Source organism: Podarcis melisellensis, assembly GCF_964234715.1.
Source record: "Podarcis melisellensis genome assembly, chromosome: 6".
In the NCBI taxonomy this organism is placed as follows: domain Eukaryota; kingdom Metazoa; phylum Chordata; class Lepidosauria; order Squamata; family Lacertidae; genus Podarcis; species Podarcis melisellensis.
Genome location: NC_138538.1, coordinates 41,630,134 through 41,655,220, shown reverse-complemented (window position 1 = coordinate 41,655,220; position 25,087 = coordinate 41,630,134). Strand labels below are relative to the sequence as shown.

The 25,087-nt window shown below is 44.0% G+C and overlaps 1 protein-coding gene across 15 annotated transcripts in view; it reads right to left on the bottom strand.

Annotated features, from left to right (window-relative positions):
- Positions 1-25,087, bottom strand: part of PLEKHA6 (pleckstrin homology domain containing A6) — a 185,965-nt gene that overhangs the window by 56,643 nt on the left and 104,235 nt on the right. For 13 of the 15 annotated variants that reach the window (XM_081914529.1, XM_081914539.1, XM_081914531.1 and 10 more), the window contains 5 exons: positions 5,905-5,985; positions 4,874-4,988; positions 3,337-3,441; positions 2,721-2,793; positions 424-524 (listed from right to left, as the gene is read on the bottom strand). In XM_081914529.1, the coding sequence (XP_081770655.1) occupies positions 424-524; positions 2,721-2,793; positions 3,337-3,441; positions 4,874-4,988; positions 5,905-5,985 (475 nt within the window). Of the gene's footprint in view, positions 1-423; positions 525-2,720; positions 2,794-3,336; positions 3,442-4,873; positions 4,989-5,904; positions 5,986-10,355; positions 10,412-13,949; positions 14,248-25,087 lie in introns of those variants that run through there. The other 2 variants (XM_081914542.1, XM_081914541.1) reach the window with 2 other exon arrangements.

Sequence of the window (25,087 nt, the reverse complement as noted above, 5' to 3'; positions counted from 1 at the left end):
GTTGTCAAAATTAAAATAACCAAGTGGTGAAAGGAACGCTAGGATACCACGCTCTTGGGAAATGAGGGAATAAAGTCTTACAAAAGATGTGTTCATGTGTTACATTCAACAAGTGTACAATCTGTGTATCTGTGCATTCAACAGTTGAGCTGTACACTCATCCAGTTATTTACACATAATATTTGACAAGTATATGGTCTGTGTAACTTGCTCATACCTCTTCATTCAGTCGCCAGTCACCTGCCCACCTTTAAGGACCAAATTCACAGGGTCACAAGCACCACAGCCTAAGAGGCGCCTAAGGACCACTTCTGATACCAACACACAGCTAGAGCAGAGCAGCTTCCAGCTTCCAACCACACTTCTAGCTGCGCATTCAAGAACATCCTGCCCCCTCTGTGAGAACCTCAACCATTTACTGACCTTAAAGGTGTATTTCCTGCTGATGTTATCTGACGGCTGAACAGCTGCAACCCGAAAACTGAGAAGTGGGATGCTGCCCAAGATGCTTTCCTCCTTCTCGTCTGCATGAAGGAAGGTGGGAGATCAAAGAATTAGACACATACGGAGGCATCCCCTTCTCTCAGCCAACAAGCTAGAAATGCTGTCGCTGTGGAAGGTCTCACACAAATGGGCTCCTTCACCACCATCAGTGGGAAAGAAGAAGCCAAGGATTCCCCTTACTGGCAAAATAAGAGCTGGAGCGTCAAGAACAACAATTGCCCCAAGTGGGCCTACACATCTACGTACCTGGGGAAAATGGCTCCTCTCCCTGTCACATCTGTGCCTGCTACTGTCTCTGTCTCAGGCTGGCAAGCACCCTCACACACATATCAGTTACATTTACAGCTCACAATACTGTCTAGTTAATAATTCATCCCCACCTTCTACATTCACTGCCAGAGAGGAGTTCAGGCAACAGGTTTCCGAGAACCAAAGGTTGTAAGGCAGATTTTATTTTTATATATAAATATAAAATCTATACACATATATACATACATACACACCCCCTATATATGTATGTATATATGAATGTACAGTAAGCCCACAACTTAAGCACATTTAACTTGTGCACATTCAGCTTTGTGCGCATGACCAAACAAAACAAAACAAAATGAGAAAGGGGACAGAGTTCTGGGGAAAATGACTTTGACAATCCCACCCACCATTGAACCCAGTGTGTTCTGACTATATGTGATTTTGGTTTAGGTATGATCACTGGAACGTAACCCCCATGTATGTTGCGGGTTTGTGACAGATGGGAAGCATGCAGCCCTCCAGAATATGTTGGACTACAATTCCCATCATCTCTGGCCATTGGGTTTTGCTGGCTGGAGATGATGGGAGTTGGAGTCCAACAAGTAGGGCAACAAATCCCCCATCCCTGAATACGCACACACACATACATACATACATACATACACATACCAATATTTGAAGATGAAAATGCACTGAAATTCTGAATTCTCATTAGGCATTTTTCAGTCATCCAAGGACTGAAATAAACCACACACCTCATGGACTGGAGGCCCTTATCTTATAGGCACCTCACAAGCCTCTTTAGCCTTTTTTGTACCATTACAAGTCCAGTTCACTAAACTCTGGCCTGAAGGACCAGTGCCAGCCCTTTTTCAGAGGAAAGCATGATTGACAAAAGGGTGTGTGTGTGAATGTTAATGTCAGCACATATCCTCTGTGTAAGAAAGAACCAATGATCCAGGCCATCTGCTCCAGAGAAATATGGCAATAGCTGTCTGGCCTTCGAAGACATAATGAAACGTACATTCCCTTCCACAGTTTATCATCACACACCTTGCATTAGAAGTTACCATAATGCAGAGAGGAGGAAAGAGAGGCATGTTTACTAACAAACATTTTCTGCCTCATGTGTAATCTCCTAAAGCTGCAAAATGCCATGCTGATGCCAGATATATGGAAGGCTATACAACCAGGGACGGGATTTCTCAGTGCATTGTCAAATCAAGTCAGAGTTGCTGTACGTGTTAGCTTTAAGTGTCTACCAGAGATTCCCACCCATTTGTCCTTCTCTTCCAACAGTAAAATAAAACACTGAGAAGGGGCAGTCAGCCCTCAGATACACCACAACATTGTCTCTCTCTGTTTGTTGAGATTCATTTTGTGCTGAAATTTTCTGAGCAAATTGGGCAACCAGAGAAGAGGCAGAATGCTGGCAGTCTGCAGAACAATCACAGGAGAAAAGGCAGAATGGGCATATATGTGGGTGGGAGGGAGAAAGAATTCTCCCCAAAGCTATGACTCACCCAGAGGGATTGTGCCACTGTCATTGCAGTGTTTTACATGCACTCAAATAATGATCCCACTTCCTGGTAAACTACACTTTTTGGCCCTGAAAGAATGAGTCTTTTTTCACATAGAAGGTGACTTTGCCAGTATCACAGACACCCATTGGTTAATACCCATGACATCACTGTATGACTTGTTGAAAGCTGCTTTTGTGTTTACTCATGCCAGTTTAAATGCCAGCATTTCTCCAGAGGCTGTATGCCATCTTCATCAGATGAACACATTGCTGATACAGGTCACTGGACTCCAATAGGAAAAGACCAGCCAAAGCATGGAGATGAACGCAAGCTCCTGACTAAATAAAGGCATAATTTATGGCTTTGCTTTCACACTGTTTTCAGCACTTGTGAGTTACTCAAAGTGCCTACACACCAGACCTTGTTTCTTCTACATACCTTTGTAGTAGAAAAGGCAGCGATCCACCAGCACAAACCAGCGCTTATTCCATTGCTTCACCCCAGAACTCGCCTATAAAGAGATATTGAAAGCAAATCAAGGCCACAGCATTTACAGCACTGTGCAATAAAGAGTTGTAGAAGTTTGAAAAGCTTCCCATGAAGAGATGGAACAGCTGGTGCTGAGCTCAGCAGAAACAAGGTGTCACTGGAATTCTTAGGGGATTTCCAGATAAACAACCCAGAAGACCTCTGAAATCAAGTTGAGATCCTAACAAAGTGGATGACAGGATAGCAATGCCCAGTATTCTCAGTTACAAGTGCATGTGGTTGTTTGGATAAGATTCCAAGTGGAGTGGATACCAAATAGTTGAGACTTAAGTTTTCCATTGTGTCCTTGGCTGAGGAAAAGTTTGGGCTACATTAGGAACAGAGGAAGTTGTGGCGCTGGATATTTGATGGACTCCAACTCCCATCAGCCCCAGCTAGAATAGCCAATGTTCAGGGATGGTGGGAGTTGTGGTCCCCCAACTTCTGGAGGACCACTGGTTCTCCATCTTAAAGTTACATGAATGGATAGATGATGGTTGGGTACCCAATAACCTCTGCAATGTACCTGCTTGAAGAGCCAGCCACTCTTAGTCACTGCAGCGTTGGGATTCCTCTTCATGGAATTGGAGCGCTTCCCAAAAGCAATCCCTTTCCGAGAGGAGCGTGAGGCCTTTGGGAAATGAAAGAGAAAGGTTTAGGAAGGAAGGCTACTGATGGAGTGCACAAAACACTCACAAAATCACTCACAAAACCACAACCAATTCCAGGAGGAATAGCACAGGATAACATAGCGTTTGTTAGGCTGAGGAATGCTGGGTGGAACACTGATTTCCTAACACATAGAAAAGGCCCATCATATAAGAAAGATGAAGCATTCAAACCATGGGAAACCTGTATTCCAGCCTCCAAAAGTTGTTGGGCTACATATCCCTGACCACAGGACAGGCTGGCTGAAACTGATAGGAGTTGGAATCCAACAATATCTGGAGGATATCAGATTCCTCATCCATGATTTAAACCAACCCACAGTGATGTTTCCACCCCAGACTGGGTTATATTTGTTGTTTATGCTGAGAAATTCCATTTCTCACAAGAGCTCCATGGATGATGTCAGGGTTTCTGGGAGAGAGGAGGAGATGACAGAGGAGACGGAGAGCGAGTGGGAGGAGGGGCAGAAGGATGAGGAAGAAGATGACGGAATTCTGAGGGAATCCACGAGTCTGAGCAGCGAGTCAGAGGATTCTCAAAAGGGGGTTACCTTAATCAAGCAAAGGGGAGGAGAAGGGAGAAGCGGAGAGGAGCCCAGTGGAAGACAGAGGAAGCAAGAGACGTCTCAGCCGGAACGGAGTAAAGGGGGTGGAGTCGTCAGCCTCTCGGAGGGAGCAGGATTAGGAGAGAACAGAGAGAGGGGGTTGGAGCAGGGTGTTCAGCCGGAAAGGGTGGAGAGCAGAGCAGGGGGTGGTGTAGCGGTCGAAAGAAAGGTCAGCAGCAACGTACGCGCGCCAAGTTCAAGCGTAGAGGCGCGCGGAAGTGGAGAGAGCTCAGGGGAGGAGCCCGGCCCTAAAGCCAGAAAGAGGGGGGAAGAGGCGGCAGAGGATTCAGCCTCAGGCGAGTCACGGAGAGAGGGAACCCAGGGGGGCAGGAAGACCCTGCGGAAAAGAAAGGAGAGGAAGAGGTGGTCTAGAGCCAGGCTATTAAGTTGGTGCGGAAGAGGGGAGGAGTCAGAGGGGACTTCAGCGGTCTAACGTGGCAGACGTACGGCCACAATGCTGAACTGTATGAGAAGCAGAAATCTTCAATAAACGTTTCCTGTAAATAAGCTGCAACGGAGTGAGGTCTCTTGTGAGCTGGGACCAGATCTGGGTGGCCGTGACAGATGATCATAAAGGCAGCCATGGTTTTTTAGGCTTCTTGTCACTTATAATCTGCTGTGCTTGCCATTTATCTTTCAGGATTTCATAATGCAAGGTCAGTAATGCTGTCCCCATTTTACAGATGAAGAAAATTAAGGCCCAAATAACTTGGGCATGTTGCTCAAGCAGAACATTGCCACAAAGGGTGGTGGGAGAGAACCAAGGTCTCCATGAGAGAACAAAGCATACCCTGCCATTTGGTCGTTCCTGAGGCAAGTCTGAAACCATGGTATGATTGGATGATTCACTGTTGACTGCTGCCGGCCGTTTGCTGCCTGATTTGCTTGACATGTCCAAGGCAGATCTGCAATTGAGAGACAAAAAGAGAAGCATAATATTCCAGCATATTTTGCTAGAAGGAAGAATTATGCTGCATTTGTACTGGTTTGTGGGTATGCTTTAATTTCTGCATTTTGCATTTTTAATATTCTATTTTTGCAGGTAAGCTGCCTAGGTAAAATTTGTTGATGCACGACTATATACAACAAGTAAATAAATATTTTCTATTATCTTTAGCACATAATGCCGTCTGGTTTATTTATATATAATGCTGTCATTTGCACACTCAAATAAAGTCATGAGTGCTGGTCTACAGTCACAATTCATTGAAATCAATGGAGCATCTTTACACCAGCTTCAACAATATCAGGAGCTACGTTGTACTATTCAGGGCTCTTCCACACTTCCACTTGCCCTGCTGCTTTCCCCCAGGGAAAACCCACTGTTGACTGCTGAATCAAAGCAAACATCAATTGAGCTTTCTACAGATGGATGTTTGCTCCAAATTAGTGCTAAAGAGAAGGTATTCTGGGGGAAAGTGGTGGAGCAAAGGCAACACCACTTGGACCCACATCTAGAAAACATGGGGCAAGCAGAAAAATGTCTGGATCAATGCTCTTTAGGCATGGGACAAGCAGAAGTGTGGACAAGCCCTCAGCCTTCTCCAACCTGGTGCTGTCCAGATGTTTTGGACTATAGCTGGCTAGGGCTCATGGAAGCAGTATTCATAAACATCTGGAGGGCTGCAGGTTAGGGAAGACTGGCACAAATGCTTCTTCACATCCATCAGAAGTTGCCTTGCAGCAAATCCTTGCCATTCTTTCTTGAGCTGTATCTCTGGGGCAAGAGGAATGCCATTTGCTCTCAGGTGGCACACTTAAGCCTTCTCGTCTCCTTCATGAACCTCCACTCTTGTGCTCAAAATGAGAGAGGGGACCTACCTTTGCAAGTCAAACTGGTTGTTCTCTTCTGGGATTTGGCCAGTCACTGGGTGAATAAAAGTGTTCCGTCTTTCATTATGGCTGGAAAAACACACAAGAGAGACGGGCTATGCATTAATTAGGTGGCTCAGGTTGAAGTACACTCCCCATGTTGGCTGAGGATTCGTTAGATACCACAGAATTAATAACCTGTCCAAACAATCCATCTTTCAGAATGATCACCCAGTATCTAGAACTATTCAGTGGCAGTGGATTTACATGACCAGCGGCATCAGTTAATTCAATAAACTCCCCTTTACGCAGTAATTCAATGCATGTGCCACTTGATTTATAATCATTAATCAATTAATAATTTCTTATTAGTTGATTATTTCTACTGAATTTTGAATTATTAAGACTGTTGAAGTGACTTAAAGGGAAAGAGCCGCCACACAAGGTTTTAAAAAAGAAAAAGAAAACAATTCAAGGTATATAACTACATTAGTAGTAGTAGGAGTAACAGCAGCAAAATAATAACAATATATCAACAGTGAAATTAATTGGGTATACAAATAATTACAACTGAGACTCAACATTATATGGCCACAGGATTGAGTATATTCAATCCTGAGTTTGGGGGTGGGGTTGCCCCCTTAGATTTTATACTACCATCTCATTTTCCAGTGGTACCAATTTGGCTCCATTTCTGTCGGCACGCACCACCTGATTTCACTATTAGAGGGAGTGCCAGTGTACAAGGAGACCCTTTGCTTTTAAGTTCTGCCCTTTTTATTGCTACACCTGGCCCAGTGATCAATTGTGATACTATAAACGTCTCTACTTTCACTGCAGGTATAGAAATATGTTTATGTTTTCCCCTTGCTCATATCAAGAGAAGGAAATTGCAATCTGCCTTTGAGCCTAACTTACAGAATCTACAAAAGCTTTACCCCGTCATTGCTGTCTCAAATGTGCTTATAGCCTACAGAATGCTTCCAAGGAATCAACCATCAACACGTAATAGCACATACAGTTCAATGTAAGTGCTCATTTTGGGGAGCTATGCTATCACAGCAGCCAGGCTTCTTATTGACAACTTCTGTGGAGGCATATCTCACCCTGCATGGAGTTTTTTCCATACAGATCTGACACCGCCTGGAATAAACAGCATCTGTATTGATGGCCTTAATGAAAAGGAAGCAGCATACATAATACACCAATGAAAGACTTGCGCAGTCACCAGGAAACAAACTGTGAGCTCAGCAACCTGTGAATTTCACCCTGCCACTCAAAAGAAAGCCTTTCTCGTGGTCCCAGCTCTCTCTGTCAGTTATTCAACCACACACACACAAATACACACACCAACCACAATAATTAAAGTCTCCACAAACAGCAACTGTGATTCAGTTTGAAATATTATCATTGCACACCTGAGGCCCAGAGCATATTACAGTGGAGGGAGAATATTAATACAGTCCTTTTCATGCACCCTCCTAAATGAGACATCAAGAGCCACACAGCCTAGTTTTTTTCCTGTTCAAGGGCTAAAATGGCCACTGTCTGCTGGCAGAAATCTGGAAAGAGTGCTTTGCAGCCTTCGCCAAGCCTTTTGCCAGTGAAACATTTTGAGAATTTGACTGTTTGAACACTGCAAACTCTGGCCAAATGCCACTGATTTAAACCATATGCTAAAGAAGATAGGAACTCAGTCTACAGGTTTGGGGCTAGTTGCTGCCAGATCAAGACTAGCCCTGTACACTTCACAAATACATTGGTACAGAAAGCTGTCACTCCACTGGTGCTAACGAATGAGAGAGAATTTAGCGAAAGGATGGTGCCATTCAGAGGGCTAACTAGTTAAACCTAAGAGATCATTTTCACATTGCGCAAAGCAGAGGTGGGACAATTTTGGACAAGACCACTTTAGAATGCAGGTAGGAGGAAGTCTTATTTTTTAATGTTCCTCTAATGAACCCATGTCTGTGCATCAGATACACACCAGAAAGAAAGGCTGAGGATACCCTTATTTCTTAAGTTTACCACATTCAGGGAAGATACAGGCAGTCACACTGTATCTGGGAGTGGGGGAGAACAGAGACAGAGACCCCACACGAAACAACAGATCTATCCAACAACAAGACCTCCCCCATAAGCATTTAGTGCTTTTCCAAATAACACTGCAGTGTACTGGCTCAAACAAAAAAATATTAAATTACAGAAGCCAAAACAAATCGAGGCAGCAGCACTCTGTGATGTGCTTTTCCAGACACAGATTTTAATTAGAACATATTCTGTTATCTTGGCCTGCTGGGCATTGTTACTTCTCTGGGCCTGTTTACAAAAACAAAACAAAAAACCAACGGTTTTCATTCCACCCCACCCTAAGGGAGGTTGTCTAAGGCCTAGTGTGTGTGTTTATGCCCTGATCTCATGAACTGAGTGTGCACATGATGAACCTGTTGTGTGAACTACATAAGAACAAATCACAAGTTTGGCTGCACGTGAGGAATTCCACACAATTTGTCCCTTGCACAAAGGAAGCCTTTCCTCCTCTCCCGCTGCAACTTCTTTCTGTGCATCCTCTGAGCTTTTAAATGGCCAGGCATCATCTTAGGGCAAAGAGTTGGCAAGAAGAGCACTGAAGAAAGTTTATTGCAAAGCAAGGAGCTAAACCACACAAGGACGGCAAAGAAATTCAGGGTCCCTTGACAATTTGGAGCCTAGACATGGTTATCAGTGAGGCATGAGTAAACATGAGTGTGGAGTGTGTGCATAAATAACAGAAGACTCAGTGACACAATGGCCAGCTTACTCAGGTTGGGCTGCCATATTCTCTTTACACCCCCAGAATTACTCTGGAGTCTGACCCTTTCCCCAGGATGAACAACTTGGCAGGCTGAATATCACTTGGCCAGCAGCTGCCCCTCCCAATCACCTTCATGGCGGCACTTCATCACTAGTTTCTAAAACAAATCCTTCCTTGTGAGGTTATGAAGGCTTTACAATATATTCCAACTACAGAAGTCTAGTCCTTAAAATCAGGAAATGATTTTCACATTTTAAAGCCAAACTTGCCGTTCCTGCTAAACCTGAATCTACTTTCACCGAATTATTTTTCTTAATTTGATAACATCCTTTCTAGGAAATGTTTATGGAGTGGCAAGTTCAACCACAGCACCCTCCACCCTTTCCCCAAAGCCAGTTGTGGGTAGGGTTATAAAATCCAAGATCAACATAAAACAGAGTAGGTTCTGCCAATCTCAGCAAAGCTTCCGAACCACTTGCAACTTATGAAAGGGGTTAACTTCTATGTGCTAAAGGAATGCTGAAGGCTGATGGCATTTCTCTAATAATTGGGTTGGCTTTTTTTAAAAAAAACTGAACAAGGGGGTGCATGCAAGCAGTAAAGCAGAGCAGGGCTAGTCTTTAAGCATTATCAGTTCCAACACACACCCATACCCTTTGAGCTCCCTGCCCCTTAAATCATTTTCACAAGCCAGCTACAAAACTCAGACTCTAGTTCATTATATCAGACATGCACAAGACCAGTTAGCTCATAGGAGAAAGATGCTTTGAGGGTGAAGCATCCATAAGCCGAAGTGGGGGAGGGCAGAGACCATGGCAATCAAGGCAATCCTGCTGGCTTCAAGGAGCTTTGGACTAAGACCACAGAAATTTCCTGGAGCAGATTAAACGCAGGTGCTGGGTAACAAGCTGTAAGTGGCACACCTTGCTTTGATCCGAATGATACTATCTAGAGTATGAAATGAGACCATGAATAGCGTTACATAACAAAACAGCAGGAGTTGTAAGGAAAAGTGCATAGGAGGCCATTCCTTACTCAGATCCTGATACAGGAACTACCTATTAAAAGAAACAAGAGGAGACCATCATGGAATTGAGAGATGAGGCAGGAGGTAGATTTAAAAAGAAGACGAAGAAGAAGAGTTTGGATTTGATATCCCGCTTTATCACTACCTGAAGGAGTCTCAAAGCGGCTAACATCCTCCTTTCCCTTCCTCCCCACAACAAACACTCTGTGAGGTGAGTGGGGCTGAGAGACTTCAGAGAAGTGTGACTAGCCCAAGGTCACCCAGCAGCTGCAAGTGGAGGAGCGGTGACGCGAACCCGGTTCACCAGATTACGAGTCCACTGCTCTTAACCACTACACCACACTGGCTCCCTTTTGCTGACCCCAATTTCAGTGCCTGTCTCCTTCTCCCATTCTCACCTAATTTTTCTCCACAGTCCTCTGCCTCCCAATCACCCACCCTGAGAACATAATAAGAGCCTGCTGGGTCAGGCTAACAATCAATCTAGCCCAGCTTCCTCTTCTCATAGTGGCCAACCAGATGCCTGTGGAGAAACCCACAAGCAGGGCCCAAGCACAAGAGCACTCTCCCCTCCACATCTTCTTCCAAAGCACATTTTCTCCATCACCAAAATAGCAAACCTGTTTCCTCCCTACTCACCCCTCAAAACAGTTCCCTCCTCCCCTTACTTCCACTGGCATTTTGGGATAGTGGATCTCAACTCTTTAAAGGCAGCCTCTTCTACCCTTTCTTGGTCTCCCTCTCCTCTGCCAATTGGTATGCATGCCTCAGCATCCGCATGCAGACAACAAGGCTTGTAAATTGATAGAAAATGTAATGCGCTGGTTTAAAACAATGCAAAGTGATCAACCATCTCAGGAAAACAGCTGTTGGGGAATATCCCACAGATGAACTGTCAGAGGCCATGCTTTCTCTGCTCGCCACCTTGGGATTATCTCCCTGCTGATGTCTTTAGTCACCCACAACCCCTCCCAGAAGCTCCCTAGTCTCCTGGCATTTTGTAGCCAATATAGTTCTTCATTACTGAAGCGAACACTTCAGAATCAAAGAGCTACAATTTTGACTAGTTGATTATGGTGGATTATACACCTCCTTGCAGCATTATTTCAGCCTTAAATTGGCTTCTGACCAGTGCTGGAACAACACTACCTGCCTGCTGACTCCAGCTCCACTGGCTTCTGTCCAGGGTCCTGACAACTTTCTTCCTATTCTCTCTTGCACTGTGTGTTCACGACGATTACTGCTGCCTCCTGCCTGCTGATCCATGATCTTGCCTATTTATTTTTTAATTTATTTATTGCACATAAATACTCTCCGCAGGCTTATTTCACCTCTGTGGGATTTATCCTCAAACAGGAGGCATCCTTCAGGACAGCACATATATCTGAACTTGGTTCTATATAGTGTGTGTCCAGATTGCCCTCACCCCTTCCTGAAATCTGTAGCAGTGCCCCTGCACAACTGCACTACCATGTACAACTCAGTAATATTTAAGGTGCTCTTCCACTATTAAAGTAATAGCCTGATGAACCATTAGAATAATCCAATATTGCACTAATTGTCTATGATTTGGGATTATCTTGGCATTTATTTGTGGTGGTATGAAACATAATGAAGGATCAAGACAGATGATGCTCTTGTAATTTTCTAGTGCACCTAGAATGCAAACCCCAAGAGTTGTTGACCTCATCAGCTGAGACTTATCCTTGGAAGCTAAAGTGACCCTGATGGCAAATATCAGATGTCCCCAAATGAGGGCACCTTCAAATGAAGTATTCATGACACAGAAGTAGCATGGCAATATCTTCCAAGGGTAAATTTACCATGTCAAAACGCAGTAAGATAAGTTCGATTGCAAGGCACAGGACAATATGAAAATCCTAGGATGGGGTGAGGTGAAAGATACTTGTGAGCTTAACCCTGCAGGAAGTGTGGAGAGCAGTCACAGATGGGGTTCAAGAGCTCATAAAGGTGGAATTGTGGAGATCTGGGGCTCTTCTGCAGATTCTGCCAGAAAATTCATGTGGCCTATTTCAAACCTGGCAGGGGTGTGGTGGATGTTTTCAGTTTTGCATGTAGCAAACAGGTAAGGGAAGACAATATCATCTTTCAATAATTTCACAGCGGTGCCAATTGCAATAAACATTGAGATCTGCAAAAGTTGGTTTCTCATCTATATATCATTTCTAATTTTAACAAATGCCTTTTTGGGAGAACAGAGCAATTGCCCTGGGCTGCATCCTCTGAGAAGGGCACATTAAGCATTGTTGAACAGTGAACTCCAGTTGGGAGGCAGCGTAACAATGACACAGGGTACGATGAGGAAGAAGAGGTAACTCAACTGAATATTCTGCTTCCTGGACTTCTCAGGGTTCTAATATGTGACTGGTTTTACCTCTGGTATGCCACAAGAAAATGCAATCCACCACCAGTTAATTCAAGATAAATTTCCATCACAATTGCCAGGATGCCACATCTCCATTTTACTTTCAGGAATTGAAGCCCAAAGCAGCATGAAGCAACTTTCTCCAAGGCTACTATGATTTTCTATTTTGAGGTCTTCCATTTCCCAGCCCAGCATCTAAATTAAAGTCTTGTGCTTTATCTATTTCTACAGGTATATGACCCCCCCCCCACACACACACACTTCCTGGTTCCTTTGCCTAGTAGAGATGGGTCTAGGCTAGGCTATCCAAATGGTTCATCACTTTGCACAATGTCAACATGCAAGCCAAGAATATATTGCAACTGTGTTTTGAGTAGGATAAATAAGCCTTGTCACTAAACCCAAGTTTCGAAAGTACAGAGTTTCAGTAGAAAGCATGAAATCACATCAACAAAGTTTTTTAAAATGAAAAATAGCCAGTACATAATTCCATTTCATGTTTTGCTCCCACCAATTAAATTGAGAAATTTTTATTAGTTCACATCCCACATAAATAATGTTGCATTTAAATTGAGAAAATAAAGGAACAAAACTCCCCAAAACAGATTTTAAAAATAATAATAATGGGGGTGGGGGGAGATGATACAGTTATGTTTATGCGAGTGCACTTGAAAAAAATGAGTTACAGCATAGCTAGTGACCATGTAAGGATGGCAATGAGACATACAAGAGGCAGAGTCTCACTTCCTAACTACAGAGACAAGCCAGAATGATGGGAGTGTTTCATATGGGAAGACAGGCATAAACTTTTGACTTGGACAACATCAGTACATACCCATTACCAAATTCAGAGGGAGAACTAGTGTTTGTACTTGTTAGCACTGTGTTCTGCAACAATGTCAGATGAGAAACTCTTGCTTGAACCCATCACCATTCCCAATTAACAACAAAGTACCTACAATTGTGTTTGCCCATATCCATTATTTGTTCCCCTTGATTTTACTGTCCTGCATCTCCCTTGTGACTTTCCCCATTACTGTGTAAGGTCCTCGGGGCAGGGGCCTGTCTTTTTCATTCACTTGTAAAGAGCCATGTATCTTGAAGGTACTGTACTATATTACTACTACTGTTATTTATGAGGGCTATTGCATGCATTATAATATTCCTTAGCTATGGTGTAAATTTACCTGATCATTATTCTTTCTTGGCACTCTACCTTCAAGTACTGTTTCATTTCTAAACTGGAACACGGTAGCAAGAGACTCAGTTTGAGCACACATTACAAAGCCATGTGAAAAGTAACTTTCCTGGAGCTGCCGAAACCACCCAGAGTGTTATTCATGGACAGGTATAGCCTGTGGGACTTTTTATAGCCATTGCACTGTTTTGCTTCCAGCCTTTATTCAGAAGGGTTCTTTAATCAGTTCAGCCAGAAGCAGGTTTGCCTTTTATTCTCGGGCTCCCTCCTCCTCTTCCTCCTCCCTTCAGAATCCTTTGTAGTTGTGTGTGGCTTCTGCACCTCCTGCTGGCACTCATCCAGCCACCTCCTTCTCCAACCCCCCCCCCCAGTTCTAGCTTTCAGGGTTCAGCACTAACGCCACCGAGCTAACTTCCCCAGAACCGCCTTAAATATTCCCTCCCCAGCAGCTGCCTCTCCTGGTCCTATTCCACAAACTCCTGAGTTAAGCATCTGCTACCCCAGCACTGCAATGCAGCAGTCACTGACCAAAATGAAGTTCCCAATGAGCCATTCTTTGAAACATATGAGCCCCCAGAGCAAGAATGACAAGGCCGCGACCCCGCTGCCTCCGCTCTACAGCCTTGCAGCATCACCTGAAAAATCCTACCTGACCCGACGGTCCGCTCGGAACTTGAGCATGGTGGCAAAGTCTCAGCTGCGATCCCTGCCTGCAACCATGTCCCTGGAAGGTGGGTGAAAGGTAAGTCTTCCCGGAGCACAGCCGGTTCCCCTGTGCCCTTAGGAAATGTGCCATAACGGAAAGTCCTGTGCCGGCAAGGATAGGGATGTGGTGGTCCAGTATGCTTCCCCCATCTTTAAACTTCTCTACTCTCCTTGAGTTCAGGGAAGACAGCAGCTGCTTTCTGTCTTTCTGTTCTGATTTCTGGGCAGGCAAGAGAGAGGGAGAGGGAGAGAGAGGGAGAGGGAGAGGGAGAGGGAGAGATCTGCTGCCTCTCCCTCTCTCAGGCACCAGGGTCTATCTAACCTAGTCCAGCCTCATCATTCAAACAATGCTCTCAGCCTCACATGCAGCAATAGCAGCAGCCAGCAGGCATTGCAAAGGAGTGCAGGGGGGGGGTGGAGAGAGAGAGAGAGATTTCAAGCTCAGTTCCCCCAAGGAGAGAAAGGTGAAGGGTATACGGACACCGGCATGTGTCCAAATACACACACACACACACAGCAGGTGCAGCAGGAGACAGCTTGTGCTTTAACCTGATCAGAGTGTTTTAGGAAGAAGGGCTTTTTGTAAAGGCTGAAGGTGAAGAGCATAAAATGCTGGCATTTCCCTTAGCAAAAGATTCTTGGGGAGCTGAGCTCTATACTCCTAGAAACTCTGTCTGACTGATCTCCTATCTTAAGTACGCTACAATGATGATGCCCATAAATAGATTGCGACTATCAAATGGATATTTGGTTCTGAAACATGCCTTTTCCATCCCGCCCTTTATCTAAGACTCAGTGTGAGCTGCAACACCTTCTTAAAATCAAGAAAGAAACACCATATGAAACAGCTCATTTAACAGACGCACAGAAATATTTTTTTTGCTGCTCCCTTTGTTCAGGTTTGCCACCAAGATTTCCTCCTTGATCCTGTCTTGCTTCACTAATGCTCCTTTAATGTCAAGTGGTCCTAATGCCCTTAAATTGCTCTCCATGCTGGCTTATTAGGCCATATTGGTTTTGATTAGGCTAAGGCAATTTAATGCTGCATGAATCTGAAAAGTTCAGTAATTGTATTATTTGTACACTTTGTCAGTCTTTCTCCTGGACCCATAATCTAACTACTAATGCCCTTCCCTTCCCTTATTTGTTATATGAAAACTCTGCACTGCTTTCTGACCCACAACGGTCCTCCAAGCCACTAATAACCCACAGAATAAAAATGTCTAAAAGAATAAACAGCAGGACCATCTCAGGATCAAAGCACATATCATAAATAACAAAGACCCATGGGCAGAGAGCAGCAAGCATTTGCGCTTCCAACCAGAAAAGTTTTACAATAGGAAGGTTATATTAACAAATCTTCAAAATGGAAAATGCGTTTTACAGTTGACTGCTGACAGAGGAAGCATATTCTAGACTGCCTGCTATCCAGGCATTATCATCCTAGATGTGCAGGCCTTGACTGTCAGGCTACAAGCCTATGAACATTTATTTGTGACTAAAACCCACTGCACTTAGTGGGATTTCTGAACAACAATGCATTAAATAATATGCTTTCTATGCCTGGCTGGGTAGGAAGTCTAGGTTTGCCAGCCTACTCACATTATACTGACTCAAAGCTAAGAATTCCTGCAATATACTATATCCTGTTCTTCAAGTGACACCTTTGGTTACATTATGTGTATTGGTCTTGAGAGTAACCTCTGCAATGATCATGATGTTGACGATGTATCTCATTTTTCTTTCAAACTCAAAGCAGCCAACAGGCAAGAAATATCAAAACATAAACAATGAACAAAACAGTAGCAATAAAATCAACCTGCAAACAGCATCAAGCAAGCAGAATCCAACCAACAGCAACAGGAGTGCACAAATATGAGAGAGAGAGAACTACGAAGCAACAACTGAGACAACTGTGTTGAAACCTAGAAATGGAAGGCTAGCAAGTGATGGGGCCAAGAAGGCATCCCTTTGGAGGACATTTTATAACACTTGTGCTGCTTCTGAAAAAGCCCTGCCTGGTTCTCTTCTGCATAAGGGTGCACACAGAACAAGGTTTCTGATTACGCATGGAATGCATAGGAAGGCACACATAGGAGAAGGCAGAGATTAAGGTGCTCAGATTCCAAACATTTAGACCTACAAAGGTAAGAACCAGCATCTTAAATGAGGTCCAGAGGCATTTAACCCCAATTTTACATCCAAACCTTTTGCTACTAGGGTGTTGATTGGGAATGGGAGGAGGAAGCATATGAGTCAAATTTTGCATTGTTTCCTATGGTTACTTGTTCATTTTCTGGACCAGAATGTGGGGTGGGACCACTACACTAGCTCCTGGAAGGTGGGTCACTGTTGCAAGGCAGTGCTGTAAACTGGAAGTGTAAGCCAATGTTCCTGCCTGTGTGTTTGCACCACACTGACTTCCCCGCAGCCTATCTCCTCTTCCTCCTGGCAATCAACAGTGAGCCATCTTCAGGGAAGCTGGCATGAATGCACATGGGAAGGGCACAGTTGGCTTACCGACTTAAGCAGGTGAAAGGCACCCCTAGTCAGTGCTACCACCTTCCTAGCCTTCGTAAAACAGTGACAGGTCAAGGAGCTCCCCCAAACTACAAACCTGTATCTTGAGGAAGAGTGCAACCCCAGCCAAAGCAGACTATCTACTTCTCCCAGGATTGACTGATCCCCTCACAACAGCACTTTGCCCTGTGCAGAATAAGGTACAGGTTGTTCACCTCCCATCAGACACAAGATATCTGTCATACTATACAAAAGATAAAACCTAGAAATCAGCTACAGGGTCCCAGGGTGTGGTCTGAAGGCATTTAGGGCCAGCACCTTGCTGAAGCTAAGCAGACCTGGGTCTGGTCAGGGCCTGGATGGGGGACCTCCTGGGAACCAGATGCACACTGCCCTGGGTTCAATGCCAAAAGGAGGGTGGAATGTAAATGCAAGACAATAAGTAAATACAAAGTCCTCAAATTGTATAAACCTCCCAATCATAAACATGTTTTCTCAGAAGCAGGTTGCCTAGTAGTAATTAACCAAAATGAGCCACCATGAAATCACTGGATTAAACCAATATCAAGAAGAAAATTGATTGGTCTCACTCTGCCTTCATAACAATCAAACCAGTCAGACTTAAGGAAGGCAAAGTGGGTGTGAGGATTCTCCCTCAAGCCATTCAATGACATTTGAAATAGAAATTGATGAAGGCAGTAAATCTTAGAGCCATTTCAGATATTTTAAAATGCATACATTTAATCTTATTTTTTTAAAAAAGCTTGGTAGTATATATTGACGTTCTTCCTAAAGGAACCTTAGTGGCACATTATCCTCTCTCAACAGAATGGAGGGGAATAGATTCATACCCTCCAGCATGCTGAATCCCAAACCCGGGTTGTGTGTCTTTCACCCACGCAAGATCGCAGAGCCCAAAACACACACTTTTTTCTTTTCTTTATTATGTTTTTCTTTTATTTGTTTTCTTTTATTATTTCATAAAATTTATATACCGCTTGATTGTAGGAAAACCTCAAAGCAGTTTACAAATAAAATTATCACTAAAAGCTTTCTGACTGTAATTTAAAACCTACACTGCTATAAACACAGTTCTCCTGTACAGAGTTTAATAAATGAATTGATTAAAAAAAAATCATTTTTACTGATTGGTTTTTTTAATACAAGAAAGAAAAAGGGGGGATATACTAGCCTACTGTACAAAGGTAAAAGTCACATTTGTCACTGTCCCCACTTTTGCCTCTGCCCCCCCCCCAAGCCCTGGCACGCTAGAAGGTTGCACGGAAGAGTATGTGGCCCCTAGGCTGAAAAAGATTCCTGGCCCACGATTTAACAGCACAACACTCAAAGACCTAAACAGGCAACAAAAAACCATTTGTTTTAATCAAGAGGTTCATGAAATGCAAGATATTGCAGCAAGGGGGTGGTGGAAAGATCGCCTTGCTAATATTTCCTGTTTTGAGAGAGAGAGATTGGCAAATGGTCCTACTGGCACAGTGTGGGTGGACTGCACTCAGCTTCAAAATAGGTAACTTACCGTATCTTTAAAGGTCAAAAATATCTATTAATGAGCAGCATCACTCGTCACTGAGGATGGCAGGCTTGCGGTACCAAATATCACATGCCACTTGGAAGTGCACTGCATGACTTAGGTAGGGGAAGAACTGTATTTTTCCCAACATCACTGAATTCACAGGAAATGGTACATTGTGGTCTATTATTACATGAACACGCCTCAGGCTCATGTGCTCTCCCCACTTTGTTTCTTCTCCCAGTGCGGCTGCAATGAGAAGATGATTGATTGATTGATTGATTGATTGAATTTTTATACCACCCTATACCCAGAGGTCTCAGAGTGGGGAATGGGAAACATTCAGTTCTCTTTGTAACTAACTGCATTTAGTGTTATGTCTGAACCTCCATAAACTGTGGCTAGTCTTTAATTGTGGCTTACTGATATAAGTTGATTTCAAACATTGGTTTCAGAAGCAGATGTTATAATAAACCATAGATGAGTAACCCAAGGTTACCAGCCATCCCCGTTTCCCAGGGACAGTTCCCAGATTTACAAATCAGTCCCTTCACAAAATCCATCTATTTAGTAGGAAGTTGAAAAGTGTCCCCAGATTAATTGAAAAAAATCTGGTAACCTTAGATTAACCACAATTTAGGGTTTGGGCATAACATTAAACTGCAGTTAATCAACAACATAAGTGAAACTTTCCAATCATCTCGCAGAGGAGAATTGGGGCAAGGTGAAACAACCGGGATCATTCAGCAGCTTCGCCTCTGCTGCCCCCCACTATGCGTGGTAATTTGGGGGCACTGAGCGGATATTTGCACCCCAGTGCCGCATCTGCTAAATGTTTGGTTGAATGTCTCCTTGCTACGTACACGGCCAGAACTAAGAAAGACAAAACCTGTCTGTTTACTTCTCCTCAAATTATACACTGTTCTGTTCAGTTTCCTCAGTAAAGTGACTTTTCCCTCTGGGTTCCATCTGCGTTCTATATATGACTTTGCTAACAAGGGGGATGTATGAGCCTAAGGCTCACTCATATAATAATAAATATAGTTTATTACTACATATGAATACAGTCACTTTTTTGTACATCCTAGAGAAGTGTTAGTCACCCTGCTTTGAGAGAACAAATCTGCATTCCCTGCAGCAGGTATAGAGAACCTGTAGCCCTCCAGATGTTGATGTACTCCAACCTCCATCATGCCCAGCCAGCAGAGCTAATAGGTGGTGGTGATGTGAATTGTAATCCAATATGTATGGAGGGCACCAAGTTGAGAAAGGGTCCCTACATCTAATAAGTAACAACTGTGCATTTATTGAACAACAAACAAAAAAGATCATCTGGAGGAAAGACCTTCCAATAAGCCTGATTAGTTCTAGTCTGCAAGCCAATAAGGAAAGGTCCTTATATTGACCCTGTTATTGGCTGCAAGCTTTCCAATAGTAACATTTCCTAGCTCACATCTGTAAAGGCTTTGTAGTTTTGGATTTAAAGGAGAAGGTGCGGAATTTTGCATACACACACTCTTCTTTGACAGAAAAAAATCCTTTAAAATTAATTTAAACAAATCAATATTATAACACACGGCTAACAGAGAAGCAAGTATGAAGCATTTTTTCACTACCCATGTGAATATCTCCAGGCTATGGCACTGGCTGATTTTAACCCCTTTATGACTTACCAGGGTTTACTTCCTGGAGTGGTAGCATAGTTTATGAATGTGAAGCGTAGTTTACGAATGTGAAGTACCGGTAGTTACAAAGAAAATACTTCCAAACATGTGCAGAGTATTCTTTCTTAATTCACTTCTTAATGATAACCATAGCCTCATCCTTGTGATGGGGACACATTGCACAATGAAAACACACACAAACACCCCTTTCAGACTCAGTCCATGGCATGCTGACTTGGGAGTTTTACTGGCACCCACAGTGTCGATGAGGGGGCAGAGCTATTCCCTGCAGGCCCCTTTGCAAAGTCAGGCAGGAAACATCTGGAGATGGTGTCACAGGGTGTGTCACACAACAAGGGGATTCATAGGCAAGTAAATTCCACTGAATGCTGCAGCACCACATGGCCTTCAGGTCCACTGGTCTTCAGGTGATGGGTTGGGACCCACTAAGTGGGTCACGCCCTAATCCAAGCTGGGTCACAACAGGAGCACCACCACCATACAAATATAAATGGTGAAGGATTAAGGAATGGGTCCTGAATGCATATTTGGATCCAGGGTCTCTAAAAGGTTGAAGATACCTGGCCTAGCCTATTACCACATTGTTTATGAAGGCTAGAGAGGGGCAGGTAGCAGCAAGCTTTCCTTCCTTCCTTCCTTCCTTCCTTCCTTCCTTCCTTCCTTCCTTCCTTCCTTCCTTTCTTCCTCCCTCTCTTTCTTTCTTTCTTTCTTTCTTTCTTTCTTTCTTTCTTTCTCTTTCTTTCTTTCTTTCTTTCTTTCTTTCTTTCTCCTTCCTTCCTTCTCTCTCTCTCACACACTCTTTCTTTGTAAAAAGAAGGTAATTGCAGGGGTAATAAATTTTGAGTGAAAGTATCACAATAGTATTTTTCACACATGACATTGAACACAGTCACAAGCTGCCTCTACACAAGTACAAGTGTTTGTGTAAAAGAGTGCGCACTTGTTCATTTGTGCAGCTCAGCTACTGTGGAGTCAGGTACACAAGCATATGACTTTCTATCCAAGTGTACAGCTCTACTAGTAATGTGCACATATTAAATCCTCACTGAATGTGGGAATGCCCCAATGGCTTCTACAGACAAAGAGATATGGCGTCCGTTGTTCAGTGTAGTTGTAATGCTGAAATATAAGGGGCAACCCTGGTGTTCCACTGGGCATTTCTGAAACGTGGCATTTCTTTGAAAGGAAGGTGGAGGTGATTCTTTTGCCTCTGCCTGAGCACAGAATAAGTTTCAGCCTAAGGAAATAGGGCTGACAAGTAAAAGAAGGTCACCTTCACACAAAATTTATTACCTCCGCAGCTGCCTCTTTCTTACGGAGAGTATCAGGGGGATGAAAGGGACAGCTCCTCTCACCAGCCCTCACAAATTAGGCTATCCGACCTACGCATCTCCTTGCAGCATGACCCATCCTGTCATCCCCAAGCACAAGCATAGATGGGCTCTTTTTCTTCCTTGAGAAAAATAGACCTGCCTCCCCAAAAGGTCACTGTTAATGTCCGAAGTGCTTAAGTCCACAGTTGTTGCAACCACTATGGCAGCAAAGGGGCTATCACTACGTTGCTACAAGTGGCTTCCTGTTCCAATCTGTTCTCAAAACAGGCACAGTGTGCTGCCCATTTGACACCCGCGGGGGCCCAGAAGTTAAGGTTATTAGCCACAGTGTCCTTATCTTCAGTACAGTCCATGGTTGGGAACACATGGTTCTTGCACATTGGCTGATGCAACAAGCAGTGCTAAAAACAAACCCATCGGCACACACACCTGACCTCAAGCTGATAGTGCTGTTTTAGAACTGGCTGAAACCCACAGATGGGATTCTCCACATAAACACACACACACACACATCACTAAACTCTGCCATTTGCAACTTCTGATTCTTTTCCAGCCTTCCCATTAAATTCCTAGAATTTAAAAAAAGCCACAGGCCTTTCATTAAAAATACCCCCAGGTTGATAAGCTTAATGGTGCACACTTCATTTCCATGCCCTTCCTGCCACTGGAAAGATCTGGATGAGTGAGAGGAAATATCTACCACTTGCTATGTAGGGAGGCATAAGCCATCACCTTCCGAAGTTAGGATTTATAGGTGGTGATTTAAATTGCTCCGTTTCATGGAATCTCATCTTCATCTTGGCTCAATTGACTCAGGTAAACCGCAGAGTCTGACTCCAAGGCTAGACACTCCAGTGATCTATCCATAGCTCTTCATAAACATCACCTACAGCCTGCATAAATATAATTTCTGTGCCCATAAATATCAGCCTTATGTAACCCTTCATAAATAAAGGCATCCTGTGTGGGTACGGTTCTGTGATTTCTGCAGTCAAAGAGACAATAGATGCATGTGTTCCTGGAGAGACAGGGATCACTGATGGGTTCTATAGATGCTCTCTCCCTTTGGCCATCACAGTACAGATAGATACAGATTCAGATTCAGATAGATACAGATACAGAGATACACGTGCAGATACTTATTTGAGGCCACTTTAGAGTGTTGGACTATGACCTGGGAGACCAGGGTTCAAATCCCTACTCAGCCATGAAGCTCACTGGGTGAGCTTGGGCCAGTCACTGTCTCTCAGCCCAACCCACCTCACAGGGTTGCCATGAGGATAAAATAGGGAGAGGAGAACTACGTATGAAGCTTTCAACTCCTTGAAGGAAAAGGTGGTATACAAATGTAATAACTAAAACGAAATAAAAACAACTTACAATAAGATGGGTTGTGAAAACATTCACCTCAGGTGTCAAAATATGCATGCGCGTATGTGAAGTCCGTTGTATGAATCCAAATAGCAAAACAGGTGGAGTCCTCCTGCCAGAACAGAAGTTCCTCAGTGCAGATCTTCATCTCTCCAACACTCAGTGCAGATTTTTATCCTTTACACATGTCTCAACAACCAGCTGCCTATGCCAATGCAGCCCTCCAGTGCCCCTTTCTCACAGAGCTCCTGAGCACATCTTTCTTCTGCACCTTTCAGCCTGCCATCTTCACTAGGCATTGGGGATCAGCACTGTGCAAAAGCAGAGAACCCTGCACTGTTCACCTCCATGAAGAAATGCCATGAAGCACCTCAGACAAAAAAGGTTAACCGACAGCCAGTCACTGCAGCGCTGATGGCACTCAGCAAGCTGCTAAACTGGCTCCTAGCTGGGTCACCTGCATGTCTTCCCTTTCTTTCTGACTCATAGGCCTTGAGCGGGGAGCCTCTTAACATGCCCCACAGCTACACCTTCCCCTGCTAATTGCTTCTGCTGTTGACCACTCACGTAGGTAACTGGGTATCCTCTTTTAATTGCACTGGAAGTACAGGGAACAGCATGCCAGGGACTCACGACCTGCAATCCTCCCCCTTTTGAAAACAAGGCTAAGGTTATTACAGACGTAGTGAGACAGATCGAATGGCATGGCCCATTGGCTGCATGGATCAGCAGACTTGTGCAACAGCCTACAACATTGAAAAATGGTCTGGGGGGGAAAGAGGCTCACTAGCAGTATTTGGAGGCAGTAGACCTCTGTTTACCTCTCGTGAGGAATCACAAATGTTGCCCTCATGTCCTGCTGGTGGGCTTCCCATAGGTATTGGGTTGGCCACTGTGAGAACAGGATGCTGGACTAGATTGGGCCTTTGGCCTGACCAGCAGGGCTGCTCTGTGTGGCAGGACACTGCTAGTAGTGACACTTTCTCCCTCTTCCATGAGGCAGGTCCCCTCAGGAAGATTACCCAGTAAGGAAAGTGGCCCTCAGACTGAAAAAGATTCCCCACCCCTGAATTAGTGCCATATGCAATTGTAGAAAGAAAGAAAATATAACACTAATACAGCATTAACCAAATCAACAAAAAATCTGGGTGGTTTGAGATGGTGGTGGTTATTGTTAGAACAGGCAAGCCATTCCATTTATGCTGCCAAGACTAAAAATATGCTAAAAATATGCAGTAACTCAGGTTGCACAAGCCTGGGCCCGCGGCAGGTGTTTTCCCCTTCTTGCGTCACCATTTCCTTGAGCTGGGCTGGCTGGCAGACACAAAACATGCCTCTGTTCCTGGGAGGAGGAACCAGAAAGCTTTCCTCAGAGATTCAGTGGCCTGGGGCGAGGCTCATTCTGGGCCATCCCAGGCCACAGCAAAGAGGCGCGTGGCTCGTGAATAAAATCTGTTGCTTTGCTTCGCAACTCCAGGGTGTGCAGTGGAGCATGATGTGTAGATGCTGGCAAAAAGCAGCGCATGGAGCATGGCAACCTGGAAGCAGAGGAGGCCAAAGATTGGCTTAGTGAAGGAAGAAGACGGTCTGCAATAGCCACGCTGAAGCAAGAGGCCCCAGGCTTCTGCACTGTTAAGGAGAGGGTCTAATAGGCAGGAGGTTATGACAGGAATTCATCTCTGAGAGAGAGGCAAAGGATTCTTCCAGGTAGGGACTTAATACAGTGGTACCTCAGGTTAAGTACTTAATTCGTTCTGGAGGTCCGTACTTAACCTGAAACTGTTCTTAACCTGAAGCACCACTTTAGCTAATGGGGCCTCCTGCTGCTGCCACACGATTTCTGTTCTCATCCTGAAGCAAAGTTCTTAACCCAAGGAAATATTTCTGGGTTAGCGGAGTGTGTAACCTGAAGTGTATGTAACCTGAAGCGTATGTAACCTGAGGTACCACTGTATTGCAAATGGATGGTTTGGTTGGCAACACATTGTGGATTGTTGTTGTTGGTTTTTTTAAAAAAATCATCAGATTTTCCATGGAAAGTCTAAATCCAGATTAAATTATGTGAAAATTTGCATGCACCAATCCCAGAATAAACCCCCATCTGGAAGCACCTAGGCCATGTTGCTAATGCTGCACAGTGGAATAGCCAGGGAGTATTAAGCAGGCAAGCGCCAACACAAGAAGTCTTAAGCAAGCAAGCCCTAAAATGGGTTTCAACTAGCCATAAAGTTAATCCTATTAGGTAGAAGGTGATTGTTCCTGCTCTAAGCAGGCTCCATGCTTGCAGCAGAGATTATTAGGATCAAAATCAATGATCATTTAAATCTGGCAAAATCCATTTAAAAAAAAAGAAATTAGTAAAAAATAAATAAATGCAGAATGTAGGTGTGTCTCGCCGTTCTGCATGGTTGATTTCAATTCATGGGTGCAATTGACTGACTAGGAAAGCGTTACAAAAGCAAATGTTTGGGCTCTGAAAGGCTTATCTGTGTTTGCTGCTGTGGCCCATTTCAGAACTTCCTATTACACAAAAGTAGATAAATCCTCCTGGCTACCATTTGAACCTGTGTGGCTGGTTATCCCTTGCTTTTATTTGCTGTCTGAAATTGCTGTGTTGCAAATTAACAAGCAGAGGACTCTG